Source organism: Periplaneta americana, unplaced genomic scaffold (assembly GCF_040183065.1).
Source record: "Periplaneta americana isolate PAMFEO1 unplaced genomic scaffold, P.americana_PAMFEO1_priV1 scaffold_26, whole genome shotgun sequence".
In the NCBI taxonomy this organism is placed as follows: domain Eukaryota; kingdom Metazoa; phylum Arthropoda; class Insecta; order Blattodea; family Blattidae; genus Periplaneta; species Periplaneta americana.
Genome location: NW_027185507.1, coordinates 563,369 through 583,961, shown reverse-complemented (window position 1 = coordinate 583,961; position 20,593 = coordinate 563,369). Strand labels below are relative to the sequence as shown.

Sequence of the window (20,593 nt, the reverse complement as noted above, 5' to 3'; positions counted from 1 at the left end):
ATTCTGCGTTTAATTTCCTCCCAAGTGTCATTTATATTTGTTACTGTTGCTCCAAGATATTTGAATTTTTCCACCTCTTCGAAGGATAAATCTCCAGTTTTTATATTTCCATTTCGTACAAAATTCTGGTCACAAGACATAATCATATACTTTGTCTTTTCGGGATTTACTTCCAAACCGATCCCTTTACTTGCTTCAAGTAAAATTTCCGTGTTTTCCCTAATCGTTTGTCGATTTTCTCCTAACATATGCACGTCATCCACATAGACAAGCAGCTGATGTAACCCATTCAATTCCAAACCCTGCCTGTTATCCTGAACTTTCCTAATGGCATATTCTAGAGCGAAGTTAAAAAGTAAACGTAATAGTGGATCTCCCTGCTTTAGCCCGCAGTGAATTGGAAAAGCATCAGATAGAAACTGACCTTTACGGACTCTGCTGTATGTTTCACTGAGACACATTTTAATTAATCGAACTAGTTTCTTGGGAATACCAAATTCAATAAGAATATCATATAATACTTCCCTCTTAACCGAGTCATATGCCTTTTTGAAATCTATGAATAACTGATGTACTGTACCCTTATACTCCCATTTTTTCTCCAATATCTGTCGAATACAAAAAAATCTGATCAACAGTCGATCTATTACGCCGAAAACCGCACTGATCTACGTACGGAGTTAATCTTCTCAAAAGAATAGTGGACAAAATTTTGTACGACGTCAACAAAAGTGATATTCCTCGAAAGTTACCACAGTTGGTTTTGTCCCCCTTTTTAAAAATAGGTACGATTATGGACTCCTTCCATTGTTCTGGTACAATTGCCTTTTCCCAGATGGCAAGTACAAGTTTATAAATTTCGCTATATAAAGCACTTCCACCCTCTCGTGACAAGTACGCCGACAGTAATGCACTGTGCCAGTTAAACATATTTCAGTTAAATATGCGTAGCATTAATATGAATTTATCTGAATTATGTGTATTACTGCCTGCATCTGTTTGTTATTGTGTTGAATTGTTGGTGACAGTCTGTGGATATAAAACAATCCATTTCGGGAAAACACTACACGAGATCTGGCAACGCTGCAAACTCTCTTGGTTACAGGCTGGCACCATAGACTTACTAAATAACCCCTAGACCGCTCACTGGCGCTAGTGTTATGCTCCCAAATTGAACAGCCGACGGGCGGCCATTTGCTTGGTTGAGATGAATAAGTACAGGTTTAGTTCGTGTGCTATTTTTAATTGCAACAATGCACACAGATGTAAAGATAAAGAAGGAAGGAATGTTACATTTCACTGATTAGTTAATCTTTAATTTCTACAATATTTTTGGCCCGTATTATGTTACAGAAGACAAACTATTGTACTTATACGACTGTTTGTGCTTCAGATTTCCTCTGAGTAAAGATTCCCTTAACCGAAAATGGATAGGTGCAATCCGCAGAGAGAATTTCTACCCTACAATGAATCATTCAGTGTTTCAACTCATTTCGAAGATAGTTGTTACCTCTCAAACTACGTTATTACCGTACACATTGTTATTGTCCTTCATCCACTCCATATCCTTCCCTTTCTTCAAACAGCTGTTGCTTCGGTGCATACATGAGTAATAAAATTATTCGCCGAATTCGAAGATACAGAATTAATAATAATAATAATAATAATAATAATAATAATAATAATAATAATAATAATAATAATAATAATAATAATAATAATAATAATAATCTCTTCTTCTTCCTATCAAGGATGGGTAAATCCCGTTCCGAGACTAACGGAATTGCGAAGTCCATCTTGTTTGTGGCCGACCAATATCTCGTCTGCCTTGGGGTTGATAAAACATGCTTGCATTGGGAAACGATCAGGGAGCATCCGTTGTACATGGATGTACCATTGTTGTTGATAGGTATGAATTTCTTCGACCATATTTGTTGTTTCAGTTGTTTCCGTATGTCTCCGCTTCTCATTCCATCCTTTAATGTGACTCCCAGGGTGTGTCTTAGGGACCTCATTTCTGATGCTTCTATTCTTTTTCGATCTTGTTGTCTTAGCACCCATGTTTCACTTCCATAGCGAAGGGCCGGTTTTGATACAATGTTATGCACCCTGATTTTTAGATCTTGTTTCATATTCTTTCCGAAATACCTGTTTATACATCCATTTAATTTATTGTATTTCTGGACATTTTCTTCTAGATCAGCATTAAATGTAAATGCTGAAATAGTACAGCCAAGATACTTAAATGCATGAACCTGTTCTATTATTTCTAAGTCTATCATTGTTTTAACTCTTCGTTGATTCTTTCCTTGCATGGCCATTGATTTTGTCTTTCTAGTAGAAATTTTCATATTATACATCTCTAATATTCTATTTAAAGTAGTAACATTTGTCTGTAGGCTGTCTTCAGAGTTTGCTATTAGGACCTGGTCATCTGCAAACAAGACTGTAGCTATGTAATTATTATTGCCCAAATATATACCATTCGGACTCGTCATTTGCCAGTCTTGTAGTATTTTATTGATGTATAAATCAAACAGCAAGGGTGATAACCCACATCCCTGTCTTAGGCCTTGATTTACCACGAGGGGCTTTCCATTTTTGTTAAACATAATGCTGGTTGAATCATATAGTGATTTAATAGCATTTATCAAGTTGGGGGTAAGTTATATTCATCCAAAATGCTCCATAATTTTTGTCGTAGGACTCTGTCATACGCCTTCTCGTAATCTAAGAACAATAAATAAGTTGGCAAGTTAAATTCTTTACGCTTTTCTACAATCTGTTTTATTGTAAAGACTGCATCAATGCAAGACCTTCCTTTTCTAAATCCACACTGGGGTTCTTGCAATATTGGTTCGACTAAAGGTTGCAATTTATTTTTAAGTATTATTGCATAGATTTTGTAAGCAGAGCTCATTAAGGCTATACCTCTATAATTTTCGCATTTATTTCTCTCATTTTTCTTGTGGATATTAATAATTTTTGACACTTTCCAATCTTCTGGGATACGTCCCATGCCCCATATATCATTTAAGAGTTGTATAAGTCTGTTTTTGAGTTTTGTGCTTCCATATTTAAACAATTCTACATTCAATCCATCTATTCCTGGAGCCTTTCTGTTCCTTAGCGTTGTCAATGCATTTTCTAATCCATCTTAGTAATTGCATTCCACTGGTTTGTATCTGCGTTATAGGGGTCTCTCTGATTATCTAGCAATGTTTTATAGTATTCCTCGGTTGGGATGGTTTCAATCTTTGCCTTATCCCTCTCTTCTGATCTTAAGTTCTTAAAGATTTAAAATCCAAATCTTTGCGGTCCGGTAATGTCATGTTCCAACCTCTTAATGAATTCTTCCCAGATCTTCCTATTTGATTCCCTTGAGAGTTTACGCATAATAGCTCGCTTTCTTTTGTATTCAATATAGTCCTCATTTCTCTTGTTGCTAATATGTTTTCTTTTTATCCTCAATAGCCTCTTTGAGTTCTTCATTCCAAATCTTCAGTCTACAGCTCTTTCTTTTCCTTTGAGACCCTAAAACTTCTGTTGCAGTCTTATTGATAGCTATTTTAATACGCAGCCAATCTATATTAATATCTCCAGTCCTACCTTTTAAATGGGTGTCTAATCTCTTTTTACATAGATCTCTGATGCTTGGTTGTTCTAACAATTGTATTTCAAATCTTTCTTCGTCAGTTTCTATTGCCTTTCTTTTCTTTATGAATTTCTTCGGTAATCTTATTTTGCGACATACTAAATAATGGTCTGTGACAGCTTCTGCTCCCCTATATGCTCTAGTGTCAAGGACATGTGGCCAGATCTTATCATTTGCGATGATGTAGTCGATTATGGACTTTTTACCTCTTTCTGCCCAAGTGTATTTGTGTATTTCTTTACGTCGAAAAAAGGTATTAGTGATTCTTAGATTGTTGTAGGAGCAAAAATCTCTTAGACATTTTCCATTAAAGTTCATAGTGGTTTCTCCATGTGGACCCACTAGCATTGATATGGTCTTATTGCCTATCCTTGCATTTAAATCTCCTCCTATAATTACGTAGTCATTTTTATTTGCTTTATTTACACATTCTTGCAGATTTGCGTAAAATATTTCTGTTTCTTGGAATTGCCCTTCATTTGGGAGCATATGCTCCAATTACATAATAATGAGATCGACCAGATTTAAACTTCAGAGTAATAATATGTTCATTATACCATGAATACCCTATAATTCTTTTCTTTAGTTCTTTTCTTATTAATATTCCAACTCCAGTCGAAGCTCTTCTGTTTTGTTCTACTCCAGAGTATATGAACAAGTAATCATCAATAATGTCAGATCCTTCAGTTTTCTTTTTTGTTTCAGTTACTATTAAAACATCTATTTTCCTCTTTTTTATTTCTAATATTATTTCTGACATCTTCGGAGTTATTCCCCTTATGTTCCAAGCGGCAATTGTCAAATGTTCCATTAGAGTTGTCCGTTGTCGATCAGCATTATCAAAATCCATATTATCCGTCCGGCTATATCCATTAGTCTGTTGAGTAATAAAGTATACCCTTTTAAGCAGTACCAATGCTTAGCAGGATTGGCCTATGGTGGGGCTGCCACCTCAGATCTGGCAGGCCCAACTCCCTGGTGTATTACCCCACCAGGAAGGGTGCCCCAAAGAGGTCTTTGCCCTTGTTACCCCGGGCATGGATCTTCGTATGTCCCTGAAGATTGGGTGCCTCTTCCGCTTGCCCAGCCATCTGGTAAGCTTGTTCCTTCATGCCTAAACAATCGTTGAGATCTTCACCCTCAACCCTGGGCAGGGGTTCTCGTTATACCCCGAGAAGCTGGGTCCTTAACAGCACAGTCACTAAATAAATTAGTGTTCACCCCCGCGACTAGAACGCGTCTGTTAAGAATTACCCAACTGTATACAGTTACAGACGGAGCACCCTGTGTACGTTGGGCTGGGTTAATAGCCTTGTCTGAAGCCAAGGCTAAAGGCATAATAATAATAATAATAATAATAATAATAATAATAATAATAATAATAATAATAATAATAATAATAATAATCCGTGGCGCTACAGTCCGTGAAGGCCCCAGACCGACCAGCCGGCTGCTGGCCTCACGCCCACATGCCGAAGCAGAGGTGGACGATCATCCAACCAGAATAGAGGTATCGTGTGGTTAGCACGATGATCCCCCCAGCCTTTACAGCTGGCTTTTGCAACCGGATTTTGCTACCTATCGTAGCTCCCCAAGTGCATCACGATTCTGGATGGGCACCGGTCCCATACACTGGCCGAAATTTCATGACAAAATTTCTTCCCCATGAGGACTCGAACCAGCGCGCATTCCGTAATGCGAGTCCTAGGCAGTATGCCTTAGACCACCACGCCACGGCGCGGGACGGTAGAAATAGATCCTGTTTAAAAAATATATATAAACAAATTTCAGAGCCTAAAAGCTGAAACATGTTCATTAATACTGCATGTACTAACCACTCATTAAGTAATGGCATAACACATTTCAAATTCATCTCCCAGAACAAGTATTAGGCCACATAGCCTGTTAGAGGAAGGAATTTTCACACCATCGTTCCTTTGGACAACTCAACAGAAATTGTATGAACTACAAAAAGTTAATTTTTTAATATCCCTGATTGAAAGTAACTCTTGTCTTAGTTACGGATTAATGAAACAGTTTTTTATACTACTGCTACTGCTCCCGTTATACTTGCTACTAATACTACTACTACTACTACTACTACTACTACTACTACTACTACTACTACTACTAATAATAATAATAATAATAATAATAATAATAATAAATAATAATGCTTTTTGATTTTATAGAACAGTTTAACCTACAGATTAAATTAAAAACTAGACATTATTAACCTTGGTTATGAATATTCACATTCGGAGTTCCTATGAAAATGATGCAAGTCTGACAGCCTGGTTGAATCCCGATAAAGCGGATCGAGATTGATAAAAATCCCGATTTGAGGGATAATAGCCTAGAACGCAATTAAAAGAAGGTAGTCTGCATTTCCTATATCCGATATTTTTATTTATATATTGACTCAGATGGTTACATTGTAAACATAGAGGTAACCCGCGAAAATTTAGTAAGTCTGTGAGGTAATCCAGCTGATTGTCGTAAGGTAACTCTACTCGCAAGATAATAGTTCCCCTAGTTCTACCACATTGTTGATTAATCCGTTTCGGTGCCTAGTTGCTGTTCTGGTAAGTAATCAACATTGTGTGTTTTAGGTGCGTTGAGAGCCCAAAAAAAAAAAAAAAAAAAGAGCGTTTTGATATTGTATTTTACACTAATAACAGATACATACAATTTTGTAGTGCAGTGAACTATGTTTAAACATGGACTCATCGTCGATGTACTGTTGCAGTACCGGTTCCGTAAAAGAAAAGTTGCAAATTTAATTTAGTAGCGAATGGTTAAAATATATTCATGGTTAATAAAAGAAAAAAAACGATTAGCCCGTAGTATTCACTGTAGCCTACTGTGTCTCTTTCGTATTTTGGTGTTTCTCAGGGAGGCGAATATTACATTAAAAGCACGCAAATACTACTTTGCAGAAAACAATTATAAATGTCTTTGATAAAGTGATGATAAATATGTCTTAAGTTAGCTTCTGATATTCCGATTTCCCTCGCAGGAAACCTAGCAACTCTGCTGACAGGAGACACACGTAATTAAAGATATATCGCAAAGGAAGTATTGTTCCTTTAAACATAAACATTTAGCTTTCGGATACGCAATACAACACGTATTCAAATAGCGGTTTCGAAATCCCGCGCGTTTACGTCCAAACAAATGGCGGCTTTCTGCTGCTTCAATTTGGGAACATGTTTCTCAGTTGTCCGCTAGAGCGTGGTAGGGGCTCGGCCGTGCGCCCGCCTCCTGGAGTATACGAAGCAGGAGGAAGGAGAGTGCAGACTCTTATCCGGCTGAAAGGCAGTGAATGGACTAGGCCTGCAGCACGTTCTTCCCTGTACATCAAATCTAAAATCTCCTGCAGCACTTGGAGCACTCACATTGTCACATTGGTCCATTAATAGCTTTAAACTACATGCAATCCTGGTTCACATAGTATGCATAACTCATTTTTTTTTTAAGTGGACAAAGCACGTTCTTTTCCTGTGCTCTTCAAATGTTAAATTAACAATTCCTTTATTAAAAAAAATTAACATGTTTTCCATTTTTTAAACATAATTTTATTTATAATAACCAGCATAACTATAACATTTGTTAGTAATATTTTAACTACTCAACAGCTGTTGGTAATGATTTTACATATGTCAGGCAATTTTTGATTGGCTGAAATTATATATTAAATTCTTTATTGAAGAGAAGTCATGCAACAGGTATAAAATAACAATCTGTTACAGTAGGTCATGATCCATAAACAAAAAATAGACAAATATGAAGTTTGTGCTGAAAGTTATCACAAACGCTGAATAATAATAAATTATAAAGTAAGGTTACAGTTATAAATGTAAAATATGCATTTCTGTTTCGAAAAATCTCAGCATTGTGACTGCCAGGTGACAATAGAGGGATATGGGTGGAGTAACTATACCAAATACTCCAGGAAAATTCCGTACGGTCTCACATAATACCCTCCGATCACTCTTCCTACTTCAGGTCCATGTGAAAATTGTAAGTAATGTCGTCTCAAAGAAGCCGTTATTGCTGAAACATTTTTGGTGTATTTAATCACTGCAAACACTGTTGACACCGGCTACATTTCGCATACTTCAGAATACCGCGTAAGTGCTTATGTACAAAGACTGTCGAAATTAATATAATTAAAACACCTGTTTTTATAATGGCACAAGGGTAGACTAAATAAGAAGTACATAAAAAGATCGGAGTTGCTCGATTCCCTCCCGAAAAGAGGTAAAGGTCTATTCCCTCCCATCTGAAATCAACTTCACGGAGGTTATGAGTCAATTCCCTCCCTCCCATCTGAAATGGAAACAACTTCCCGTCCCACTTACAGACTGCGAACTATCACAAGTTCAAATTAATACCACTTATAAGTACTTATACTAACTTGCACTTATGGTGTGGTTAAAATTATGTTTCCATTGTTTGTAAAATTAATAAAAGAAATAGCAATCATTTCCCACACGTTAACTTGTTGATATTAATAAGGTAAGATAAAATGGAAAATATATTTATGTATTTGGATATCCATGTAGCTTCAAAGGACTTCATTTGGAATATTGGACAGGCGACTGCAGACATATCCCAGAATAGAAAGTTCACCTTTATCACAACTATTGATGATATACTGAAGTGTGTTGATCTTATTAATATTAGGAAGCTTAACCTTTGCAGGCTGTTTCATAGCAGAATTTATTTTTATCTTTGTGTCTATTTGCATCTTCTTTAAAACTTCAATGAAAGTACAAATGTCTGAATGGGCTACATAAAAACATGAATTGAACTTGGCGTGAAAGCTTTCACAGGTATTAGTAGTAAGTTCCGTAGAAGCATTTTTTCCCCCATTTAACTGGTGAATATGTTGATTATTAAGATATATATTTGTCACATAAGTAACAATAAAATATAAGTAGGGTCATTCCATACAAAATTTTAAAATTTGTAACGTCAAGTTCTGGATTTTTTCAATATTCTAGTCAAAGAATTTCATAATAATAAATAGTTAAATGGCCTAATATGAACTTCATCTCACCAATGGTTGAAAAGTAATGAAGGGTGAAATATTCGGGGAGTTGATATGTAGACTATACTTACTTACTTACAAATGGCTTTTAAGGAACCCGAAAGTTCATTGCCGCCCTCACATAAGCCCGCCAGCGGTCCCTATCCTGTGCATGATTAATCCAGTCTCTGTCATCATACCTCACCTCCCCCAAATCCATTTTAATATTATCCTCCCATCTACGTCTCGGCCTCCCTAAAGGTCTTTTTCCCTCCGGTCTCCCAACTAACACTCTATATGCATTTCCGGATTCGCCCATACGTGCTACATGCCCTGCCCATCTCAAACGTCTGGATTTAATGTTCCTAATTATGTCAGGTGAAGAATACAATGCGTGTAGTTCTGTGTTGTGTAACTTTCTCCATTCTCCTGTAACTTCATCCCGCTTAGCCCCAAATATTTTCCTAAGAACCTTATTCTCAAATACCCTTAACCTATGTTCCTCTCTCAGAGTGAGAGTCCAAGCTTCACAACCATACAGAACAACCGGTAATATAACTGTTTTATAAATTCTAACTTTCAGATTTTTGGACAGCAGACTGGATGATAAGAGCTTCTCAACCGAATAATAACACGCATTTCCCATATATATTCTGCGTTTAATTTCCTCCCGAGTGTCATTTATATTTGTTACTGTTGCTCCAAGATATTTGAATTTTTCCACCTCTTCGAAGGATAAATCTCCAATTTTTATATTTCCATTTCGTACAATATTCTGGTCACGAGACATAATCATATACTTCGTCTTTTCGGGATTTACTTCCAAACCGATCGCTTTACTTGCGTCAAGTAAAATTTCCGTGTTTTCCCTAATCGTTTGTGGATTTTCTCCTAACATATTCACGTCATCCGCATAGATAGGAAGCTGATGTAACCCGTTCAATTCCAAACCCTGCCTGTTATCCTGAACTTTCCTAATGGCATATTCTAGAGCGAAGTTAAAAAGTAAAGGTGATAGTGCATCTCCCTGCTTTAGCCCGCAGTGAATTGGAAAAGCATCATAGAAACTGACCTATACGGACTCTGCTGTATGTTTCACTGAGACACATTTTAATTAATCGAACTAGTTTCTTGGGAATACCAAATTCAATAAGAATATCATATAATACTTCCCTCTGATATGTAGACTATTGTTAAAAATATCATTTAAATGACATGCTTCATTGTATCAACGTAAAAATTGTGCCAATACAACGACGAATGTATATATTTAAACTTACTTCTGAGTTATTATGGATTTTTACTTCGAGCAATGCAGCAATGCGGAAACGCTTCTCTCAGTGACCAGCAGCAGTGATGGCGCATGGCGCAGCGACATAGATCACCCTTTACACGGCGAGTTGTTTTAATTTGTAACTTCCTTATTTTTCAAGATCCCATTATGAAAATTCGACAGCCTAATGAAAATGCTCAGTAAATTGTACTTTATTTTTTTTATGTGAATTGAAATATTCGATTTCATGTAATGGCGTTTTTTAAATATATTTTTGAATTTCTTTAAACACAATTTTCAGAGCTACACTGAATTATAGTATCTTAATAACCTATTTTGTAAGCTATCTAACGATATCTTAAAAAAAAAATAGTAATTATTCTTATGGCCAGAATACAAATTTGAAATAAAAATATTTTAACTGCCTATTACATTTTTTTAACGGTAGCTGTCGCAAACATAATTTTGTACATGATTAATATGATTGTACAATTTTTAACAAATTTGGAGATATGAATGTTTTTCGTCATACTGTTTTGCATGGAATTACCCTGTACTTTCTCACAGTGCGTTCACGAAATAATATTACTCTGTGTACACAATGAGGAGGGAAGATGGCTACTTGTATTTCTAAATATAAAATAACAGCTGAAATAGGCTGAGTTGTCTGATTCTATTTCTAGGATATTTAAGTCTGGGTTCAATTTACTGCAAAATTTTGAGACATATATTTTTGAAATCTTATTTTATTAATTCGTTTTAGAATTGTTTTTAGTGATTGATTAAATATTTTTCTTTTACTTTTTTTCTGGTTTGACACAAATTGAATATCAAACATAGTATAGCATTCATCTTTCCTGGTTACCATGTACGTTCAGGTCCCATATTTTCTAAATGCTCAATATAATAATAAGTCAGCATCAAAATTAGCAGTCAATGTTATAATCAATTGAGTATTAAACATCATTATCCCTACATTAACACTGATCTATTAAACAGTCCAAAGTATTCTTTAAATGTTATATTACGAGTCATATGCGAAACATTCCCGAAAGGGAGACATAAAATATTAATTTCACAATTTCTGGTTGTACAGCTGTAATATCATCTGCCGTATTTAACTAACTGCTAAATGAGTTAACTCCTTGAAATCCTATATTTGAAGTTAAGGAATAGTTAATAATCTGTTAAGCCAAACTAGCGTTGATGAGATAAAAAACATTTAAGAAACTGTTTAAAGTTTAACAGTCATTAAATGTTCTAACAATACTTGGAGAAACAGGCAACTAGATTACCTTTATCAAAATTGTTGTGGTTTGAACATGTTATAGATCTGAAAATATTAATTTCCTTTCGGCCAGATATTTACCAGGAGGGTCCACTTCAGTAGCCATTTAGAGCAATTGGACAGATGTTGAAAGGCATCCAACAAGGAAAACTCAGTGCGCAGAAACCAGCGGGCGTGACTGTATGACGTATGCTCCCGTTCCTAGCATGCTCTCACGTGTACTGCAGGGGGGTAAGAGGGGTATAGCATGCGCGACGCTGAGTTTGGCTTGTATAACTTTCGATTGAGACATCGCAGGATGTAGGCTATAGTATTCATAACATTTTCCGCCACAGTTTGAATTAAATAGATACTTATTTCTACTTGTAACATTTTCTAGCGGAAGCAATTTACGGTAATAATGTATATTTAAAACTTTTTTCCCACTGAATTTCGTGTTTGACTGGCATTGTCCCAGTTCCAGTACTAGTACGTACGAAACCTCCAACTAAACCTAGACAGATAGAGCCAGTGTTGCCAACTGAACCTAGACAGATAGAGCCAGTGTTGCCAACTTGGGTTTCCAGGGAGAGGTTTAGGGAAATATGTTAGAGGGATTTTCAGGGGAAAGATAAATTTTAGAGTGGTTTTGGGGGTGTTTTTTAAACTACGTCATTCCGCTTCAATTTTAAAATTAATTATAGTGAAACTACTGTGTTGTGTAATTGAACAATGAATATCATGACCATAAATCCTCTCTTCGGTTGTTCCCGCATCTTACAAGCATGTTTTCTCACTTGCTGTCTTTATTACTCTATTATATTAATATGACGCTCTCTACCAATTGTCGTCGCTCTGCATTTGTGTTCTCCTAGCCTTGCTTAAGTCATGGCCTACACAACAAAAGTGTCTGCAGTAAAATGCAGTTAAACAATCTCCCCAATATAAATTTATGCTTTTGATACAACTGATTTTCATTTCTTTTATATTCTACATCTATGTTTTTGCACTAAAACCAGACGTAAGTGCAAGTTTGAACCAATAAATTATTGAGATTTGAGATAAATTAATTAGTTTATGAAATTGTATATTTACTCGTATTATGTATAACTACTTTTGTATATAGATATATTTTTTTAAATTATTAAGTTTTGTACTTTTGTGAACTAATGTCAATAAATCTATCACATATTAAGCATACAGAGAAATAATTTATTACAGTTGTATGAACACTTTTTGATATTAAAATTAAAATTAATATAATCAGTTAAAAACCAGACATGTTTCGGAGGAATGCTCCTCCATCTTCAGTGGCAATACTTGCATTGTTGTACCGATGCGTCAGGAGCCAACGAGTTCGTAATGCGAGGACGAATTATGAAGAATTCAAAGAAATTAAATCATTAATTTAAAATTATGTAAGTTTTATATTACTAATTTTACGCCTATAAATTTATTTATAAATAAATTACAAGGAATAAATATCTTATTTCAATAATTAAAAGTGCTTGCACATAGGAAATGAAATATTTCTTTTTTGTACTACCACGTAGGCTATATATCAACTCAATAAAATAAGTTTGAGACAAAATATTAACCTAGGCCTACCTTTCAACATGGCGTTTGTCTTCCAGAGCTTTGAATATTTTTGAAGATAGCTTCCTTCTTTCCTTGAATGCCTTTGAACACAACTAATGTGCAACTAATGCAAACGCGAACAATTAAAAATCAAATTTTCATGAAATCGTCTTCCAGTGCAAGGACATAGGGAATTGAACTGTGAGTATTCTATTCTATTCCATGTCACCGTGCATGGCGTGTGAATATTTATGTTGAATTGTGTATGTACAGTTACATTCGCTAATTTTTATATTGCGTTATTCCAAGTACAAATTAAAAAGTTTAAAGGAATTCTCTGAATTTTAGGGGTATTTTTAATATGATATAGGGGGATTTCTTGTTCCTTAGTTGACAACTCTGGACAGCTGACGGATAGTTCCCTGGCCTGTTCCTGCCGCCATCAGTTAACCTGTATCTCCCCGCCGGGAACTGAACTTCGCAGTTCATTGATTACCAATAAAATTCCCGTTGTAGGCCTACATCGCAGGGCATCTTTTTTATGGTAAAATATTAATTAAAGCAAGAATTAGAAGAGAAAACTACATGTAATCAAAGTAAATCCGTGGCGCTACAGCCCATGAAGGGCCAAGACCGACCAGCCGGCTGCTGGCCTCACTTCCACATTCCGAAGCAGAGGTGGACGATCATCAAATCAGTATGGAGGTATCGTGTGGTTAGCACGATGATCTCCCCGGCCGTGAAAGCTGGTTTGCGAAACCGAATTTTCGCTACCTTTCGTAGCTCCCCAAGTGCATCACGATGGTGGGTGTGCACCGGTCCCATACACTGACCGAAATTTCGCGCATTCCGTAACGCGAGTCCTGAGCAGGATGCCTTAGACCACAACGTCACGTCTCCTATATACTTTGTTACAATTCTTGTTCTTAAGACAATATCAGACAGAACTGCATGTACCTTAAGTTTCCCTTTCGGTGTTGGACCCGGACTCATTTCACCGGCATTATCACCTTCACCTCATTCAGACGCTAAATAACCTTAGATGTTGATAAAGCGTCGTAAAATAACCTACTGAAATAAAAAAAAAATAAGTTTCCCTATAGGCATCATTATCAGTAAGTTCGGAACATCTGGCTATCAAAGTTACATATTATGTTAGATAACCTCCTTCAATAAAAGTGTTAACTGAAAATTTGCTCTTTAACAGTAACGGGGAAATTACACAACTTGAAAAAGCCCTGAAAATTTACTTACGCTTTGAGCCTAACTTCATTACGGAATAATTTATAGTATTAAATCCAAAATGTGACAGTTAAAATGTACATTTATGACCAGTCTTAATTAAAGAAGAATGCCATAACAAAAAACAATAATAAGCAGAGAAGGAGATTATTTTTAATCTGAACAATTAAAAAACACGTTTGTTTTTCTTATGACTATCAAGAACGCAAAAAGATGCACATCCCCACAGGAAAAAAAATACCATTTTAAAAATTGTCGTTCATTCAGCACAAGAATGACCATCTAACGAACTCGGAAATGACACTTTTCCAGTCGGGAGTGCAAATCATGCCAAACAGAAAAGTGACACAATAATGTTCTCTATCGGTAAATATTGGAAGTAGAAATGAGTCGTTTTCTCTAGCTGTGTGTCACAATTTTCTGCATCCTTCAACAATGTTAACTCAAAATTGCTATCTTTTCAGTTGTATCACTTTGTATGTGATGTGCGGTAATTGCTATGTGTTTAAGATTGCATTTCTCATAGTGTTCAGCTCAAGGGCAGACCTTTCAGTATTCTCCAGTCTTCCCTATTTTTAGCCTTCCTCTTAGCCTGCACATAATTTATTATGATCCATGTATCTTAATGTTTTGTTTAAGATATACGTGATTTGTAAATTCGTGAAGTATGTTCACTTTTCCACCTTCAAAACAATGTTATCAACATATTCAACATCGTCATCTACATCACCAACGTCATCATCACTGCCATCATCATCCACCATTCTGGAGAAATTGGTGTTAAATCTTTTGCATTACAATGTTTTCCCTTTTCAAAGCTGAAAGGTCAGACATGTGCGTGATTAATTTTTGTTGTTTCAAAAAAGATTGTTGCTCCTAGAACTCCTCCCACTCCCATTCTTTGAGTTTTTTCATAATAGAAACGTACCGTAATTGAGTTTACAAAGTCTGGCTTGTATACTGGTATATTATCTTTTCGTTAATTTGATAGGAATAAACTGCAATGAAAAATGTGCAGCACCATTTATACAGGAATATATATTAATGTATTTAAGAAAGAAGTATTTAATGAATTTAGTAATGTAAGTACGAGGGCTATTCGTAAAGTAAGTTCCGTTTATTTTTCACAAACCTGTGAATGACGTTACAGGATTGGGTTACAATACGTTTGAAAGTATACACTCTAATTTATTTTTCCACGAGCTTTGAAATTCCGCAGTCGTAGAATCCGGCCGCCTGCTACTGAAGCCAACCTACGACGCTGATTTTCAACTCTTCGTCATTGTCAAAGCGCTTCGAGCCAAGCCACGTCTTCATGTGCATGAAGAGATGGTAATCACTAGGCGCAAAATCTGGGCTGCAGGGAGGATGATCCAATACTTTCCAGTTTGGTCGCAGTACGACGCGCTGTATGCGGCCGGGCGTTGTCACGCAGGAAAATCACCCCAGAGCTCAACATGTCACGTTTGTTTTGAATGGCCCTTTTCAAGTTTGTTAGTGTGTTACAGTAACGCTCAGCGTTAATTGTGGCATTCCTCTCCAAGAACTCCACTAGCAAAATTCCTTTTGTATCCCAGAAGACAGTTGCCATGAGTTTCGTCGTGGAAAGTGTTTGGCGACACTTTGTGGTTTCTTTTTCAGCAAGTGGATATGGCCCCACTGCATTGATTGAAGCTTTCTTTCTGCATTCACATACCGCACCCAAGTCTCATCTCCTGTCACAATCTCATCGAGAAAAGCATCACATTTTGCGCCTAGCGATTACCATCTCTTCCTGCACATGAAGACGTGGCTTGGCTCGAAGCGCTTTGACGGTGACGAAGAGTTGAAAACCAGAGTCGTAGGTTGGCTTCAGTCGCAGGCGGACGAATTCTACGATTGCGGAATTTCAAAGCTCGTCAAACGCTATGACAAGTGTCTCAATGTGACTGGAAACTACGTGGAAAAATAAATTAGAGTGTATACTTTCAAACGTATTGTAACCCAATTCTCTAACGTCATTCACAAGTTTGTAAAACATAAACGGAAGTTACTTTATGAATAGCCCTCGTATGTTACGTAGACAAATTGCACTATGCAACAAATTTCGGATTGCAACGGTTGAAAACGAACATGATAGGTTTGCATAATTTATATTGAACTGCTGAACAGGAAAATTAATATAAATATTACTAAACTGATGCAATTAAAAATCTCTTTTCCACATATATGATTTTATTTCAGCATGTTATGATAACAACAATAATAAGGAAATTTGCTGGGAAGCAGTCTTCACTGCTCGGCACTTGGATGAAGGGACCTCCACTGGAAGCAGGAGGGCATCTTGGGTCCTGCTTCCCATCTGTCCTGTACATACAGGCTAGTTATTATATTATCTAGATTGTCTTTATCAGAATTTTTCTGTTTGGAACATGTTGGAGATTTGAAATTATTAATATCCTTTCTGCCAGCATTTTACCAGAACACGTCAATCGAGTGAGGGGCTGATACTGAGGAATGGAGTTATACTGAAAAGTTCACTACACCTTAATATATGCTATGAAGAATAGTAAAAAGCAGTGGAATATTTAGTACAGTCATATCTTTCAAGCGTAAATTATGACATTTTTATTTTCTTTTTATAGGAAGCCAGTTCAAACAGATGCAATAGCAGCTTCAGCAGCTGGGAAGATGTGAGTAACACTTCAATGCACATAGCACAGTGGGCCAGAATTCAAATCTAGCGGGAAAATATTAAATAAGTATGGAATATAATTTTAAATGATTCTGTTTTACTAAATAATGATTCCTAAGAGCTTATGGAATAATAATAATAATAAGCCCGTATGGAATTGTTATCCGTAGTAATGAGCTATGAGTGCGAGTTTGAATAACTATTTTCATGGAGCCTACTAGATACTTAAATATATTACTTGTTTTTTTCGTGAACTTATAGTTTCCAATATTCTCTAATAGTAGCAGTCATCGTCTGCATCATCATCCTCCTTATCTTCCTTCCTCTTTCTCTTCCTCCTCCTCCTCTTTCTCCTCTTCCAGCTGCAGCTGCTCTTCGTCCGCTTCATCGTCCTTCCCTCTTGTCACACGCACGTCTTCACGTGTACTGTAAGTATGGAGTTCATTGAACATTTGTCGCACTTCAGCGGGAAAGGAATTATTCTTATTTTCTTAAAACGGATAAATGCTTGATATGATAGGATCATGAGTTACAAGAAGATGATTTAAGATATGCTACATTGTTTGAATTCGTGAAAATTTTCTTGAATAATCTTCACAGTACTTTCTAATATTCTAATGTCTAGCTTCTTGGGCAAACCTATAGGTAACATTGCACATTGTATTTACGTTTGGTGACGTTATCTATTAAAAACTGTAATGCTTTCTCTGGTGTATATGGTCTTGGTAAAGCTGGACATTTATTATATGCTATCATATACTTTGATGCTCTTTTTGGAGTAATTTGTGGTGATTTGTTTTAGAACGTACGCTGCATCTCTTTTCCCTGAACCTCGCAAAGACAATTGAGTACCTAGAACTAATTCACTTTAAGAACGCTGATCTTTCAGAGACCGTACCCTACATGTTTAATTCTTGTTTTCATGCCACTTTCTTCAAACAATTTTTCAGGTCTACCTGCTCCTGGAACGGATGGAATTAAATCCTTGGACATTTGACGAGTTTTTATTTATTGTAAAACTCTTTGGGGAAAATTGATATCCCTTTTTTTTTAATTGGGGACACATCAATTAAAGTGAAATTTTAATGGCAAGCAGGTAATTATCTCATGCCTCCATGTTAAATTCTGTACCAGTGCACTTTATTTGAACCAGGTTTGAAGCCGTTAGCCCTGTGAATTTACAGTGTATTTAATTTCCCTGTTAAAAGTTTCAGGTTTTGCTAAAATATTGACAATAATTTATTAATGGAGAGAAGAAAGAGTCTGGAGTAATCGGCCAGGCATGTGGGAAAAGTAGTGGGAAGGGAGGAGGTTGTCCGTGGTCCATTGATTTCACTAACCATTCCGAATCTTTACGCAAAAACCTGTCATTTTTCCTGGAGCAGTGTGTCAAGTGTTATTCTAAATTACTTCTAAATGGGCGCACAACTTTTTCGACACACCGTATAATATCCTTGGAACAATGTTGTATTTCTAATTTTGTCACTACGAAATCAGTGAGAGTTTGAGCAGACCCTTTTTTAGTAGTCAACACGTCGTATAAGTCCAGCCGAGTCACAGTGGACTGGATATGGGGATCTACCTCTGAGATAAAAAAGGCAAATATAAAAAAAAGGCAAGCAAACGCAAGCAAATCTTAACTTTTGTAATAAACTGTAAGGATTGCTTTATAATCTGATGCAGATTTTAAGGTGATACCTCGTGCAACATTTTTTTATATCCCTAATTTAAAATAAAGTAAAGACATAATTCCGCAATATTTTAAAGCTATGTTTAACGCATCCCTGGTGATATTTCACGTATACAATTAAAGTATGAATAATGGAAATAGGAAATATGAACCTTCTGTTAACACTTCCATCACATGAAGACACTTTTCTGCACATCAACAACACACAGATCACCCTCACATCACCCCCGCCATAAACCGTCTGGAGCTCGGCGCTCGGCGCTCGGGTTCTTAACACTTACCGACTTTTAGCAGCCAGCCCTGTTGGCATTTCGCTCGGTATAAATTGATGGCATACAGATTTATGAAGATCAGTTTTAGTACTTCGAGATTATATAGCGAGAAAACGTTATTTAAAACATTCAACAATGCAATATTTTCCTGCTAGATTTGAATTCTGACCCATTGTGATAGGTTAGAATGCAAGTTGCTTGCAGCAGGGATGGGGACTGGGAATTCACCTGCATCGTTTTGCCTCGTACAGATATGCGTGCGGAGCCCACCCGTATCGCAGCCACGTCCCGAGCCAAGGTCACACGGGGCAATGTTGCGCTACTAGGTTGCGCTGTGAACTTTCCAACCCGCGCTGGAGTCCGCAACACTGCGGCCAAGAGGCCTATATATATTATTAGTCCGCAACACTACGGCCAAGAGGCCTATATATATTATTAGTCCGCAACACTACGGCCCAGTTGCACCAACCCTTGTTAAATGTTAAAATGTCGTTAAGGCTGTTTAATGGGAGTGATGATTCATCAACTGTTGTTACTGCTAACATCTTGTTAAACCCGCTGTTAAATTAAAATAGCATACTCCGTAGTTAAATCCTTATTTAGTTATTCAGAATAGATATGTTCATAAGGGCTAAAATGATTCATCCGCAGTAAAGGGACGATATGTGGTTATTAACGTAAGCATTTCTGTGATTATTATTTCGTATTAATACTCAGATATAATTGCAGATTTTCAGAACGATATTTCTTTATTTCACTGATTTAACAGTTCACATGTAATTATGACCAATGACGTGTGAAGATATGTTAGATATATAAGATATGAAAATAATGTATTATAGTATTCAGCATCGCAATTATTTTCATTTTCTATTGGTTCTATTTGAACCTGGATAATTGAAAGAATCTTCGTACAAATATCAACTTTGAGAGTGAAAGTACCACCGTCAGTTTTCGAATGTTCCACTGTATCTTGTGCATGACCCGTCTTAGCATTTCTTTCAATATTTTCATAACATTGATTTGTTTCGTAGTTCGCGTTTTCACATCCAAATGGCGATTGAAAATATTGGGTTAAGGAGACCCACGCTTGTTCCTTTTCCCTAATGATCACTATGTTTGACTTCGATCACATTCATATAATTGCTAGATCTACTAAAATAATTATAAGCTTGTCCATGAAAACCTTCAGATCATGTGACACATTAATTATCAGTCTGTCCTTACCTCTAAGTTTATATTCAGGAAATTGACATACGAAGTCAAATCCGTTAAAATTGACAGCATTCCTTACTTGACAATTCTGGTATTGGTTGAGTAGCCCAGTTGCAAAACCAGCTATCTATAAAAAAAAATGAAAAATGAGATAGTGGTAACCATGGTTCCAGTTCGTCATTAGCTACGTCATAAGCCATACATTCGTTTCCAAATCCAACTCTAAACCCTATAATCTAGTAAATAAAATTGCATACAGTTGCAAAACCTGCTAAGTGTGGAGAGCTTAAGGATGCAATACCTTCTAACTGCACAATGCCATGTTTACTTTTGCAAAACCTGCTAAATGTTACTGAGACAATATGGCCATATAGAGTTACGGATGCAAAAGCCGCTGTTTCGAGCTCCATAACGATTATATTGAGCATACTAAAATAACGAATAAGATATTATTACACGCTGATAATAAAGCTACTCTTCGCTCGTATAGTTGAATTGACTGTACTGCTGCATTTAAGACATCAGCTGAGAGTTTCTGCCCGCGCTTTACCGAGGACTTCTAACCTTTTATGTTACGCGTGTTGAAGTCTTGTAGTGGTTACTGTGATTATTTTGCAGTTTTTTTTTCGAATTTTGCCGAAATAAGTGAGGATGGATATGGTGTATACAGTTTCAATAACTCTTTTAGTGTT

At 36.4% G+C, this 20,593-nt stretch overlaps 1 protein-coding gene across 1 annotated transcript in view; it reads left to right on the top strand.

The window, feature by feature from the left end:
- LOC138693956 (uncharacterized) overlaps positions 1-20,593 on the top strand; it is a 250,879-nt gene that overhangs the window by 71,318 nt on the left and 158,968 nt on the right. The window contains exon 5 of the mRNA XM_069817684.1: positions 16,675-16,722. Within this exon, the coding sequence (XP_069673785.1) occupies positions 16,675-16,722 (48 nt within the window). The remainder of the gene's footprint in view (positions 1-16,674; positions 16,723-20,593) is intronic.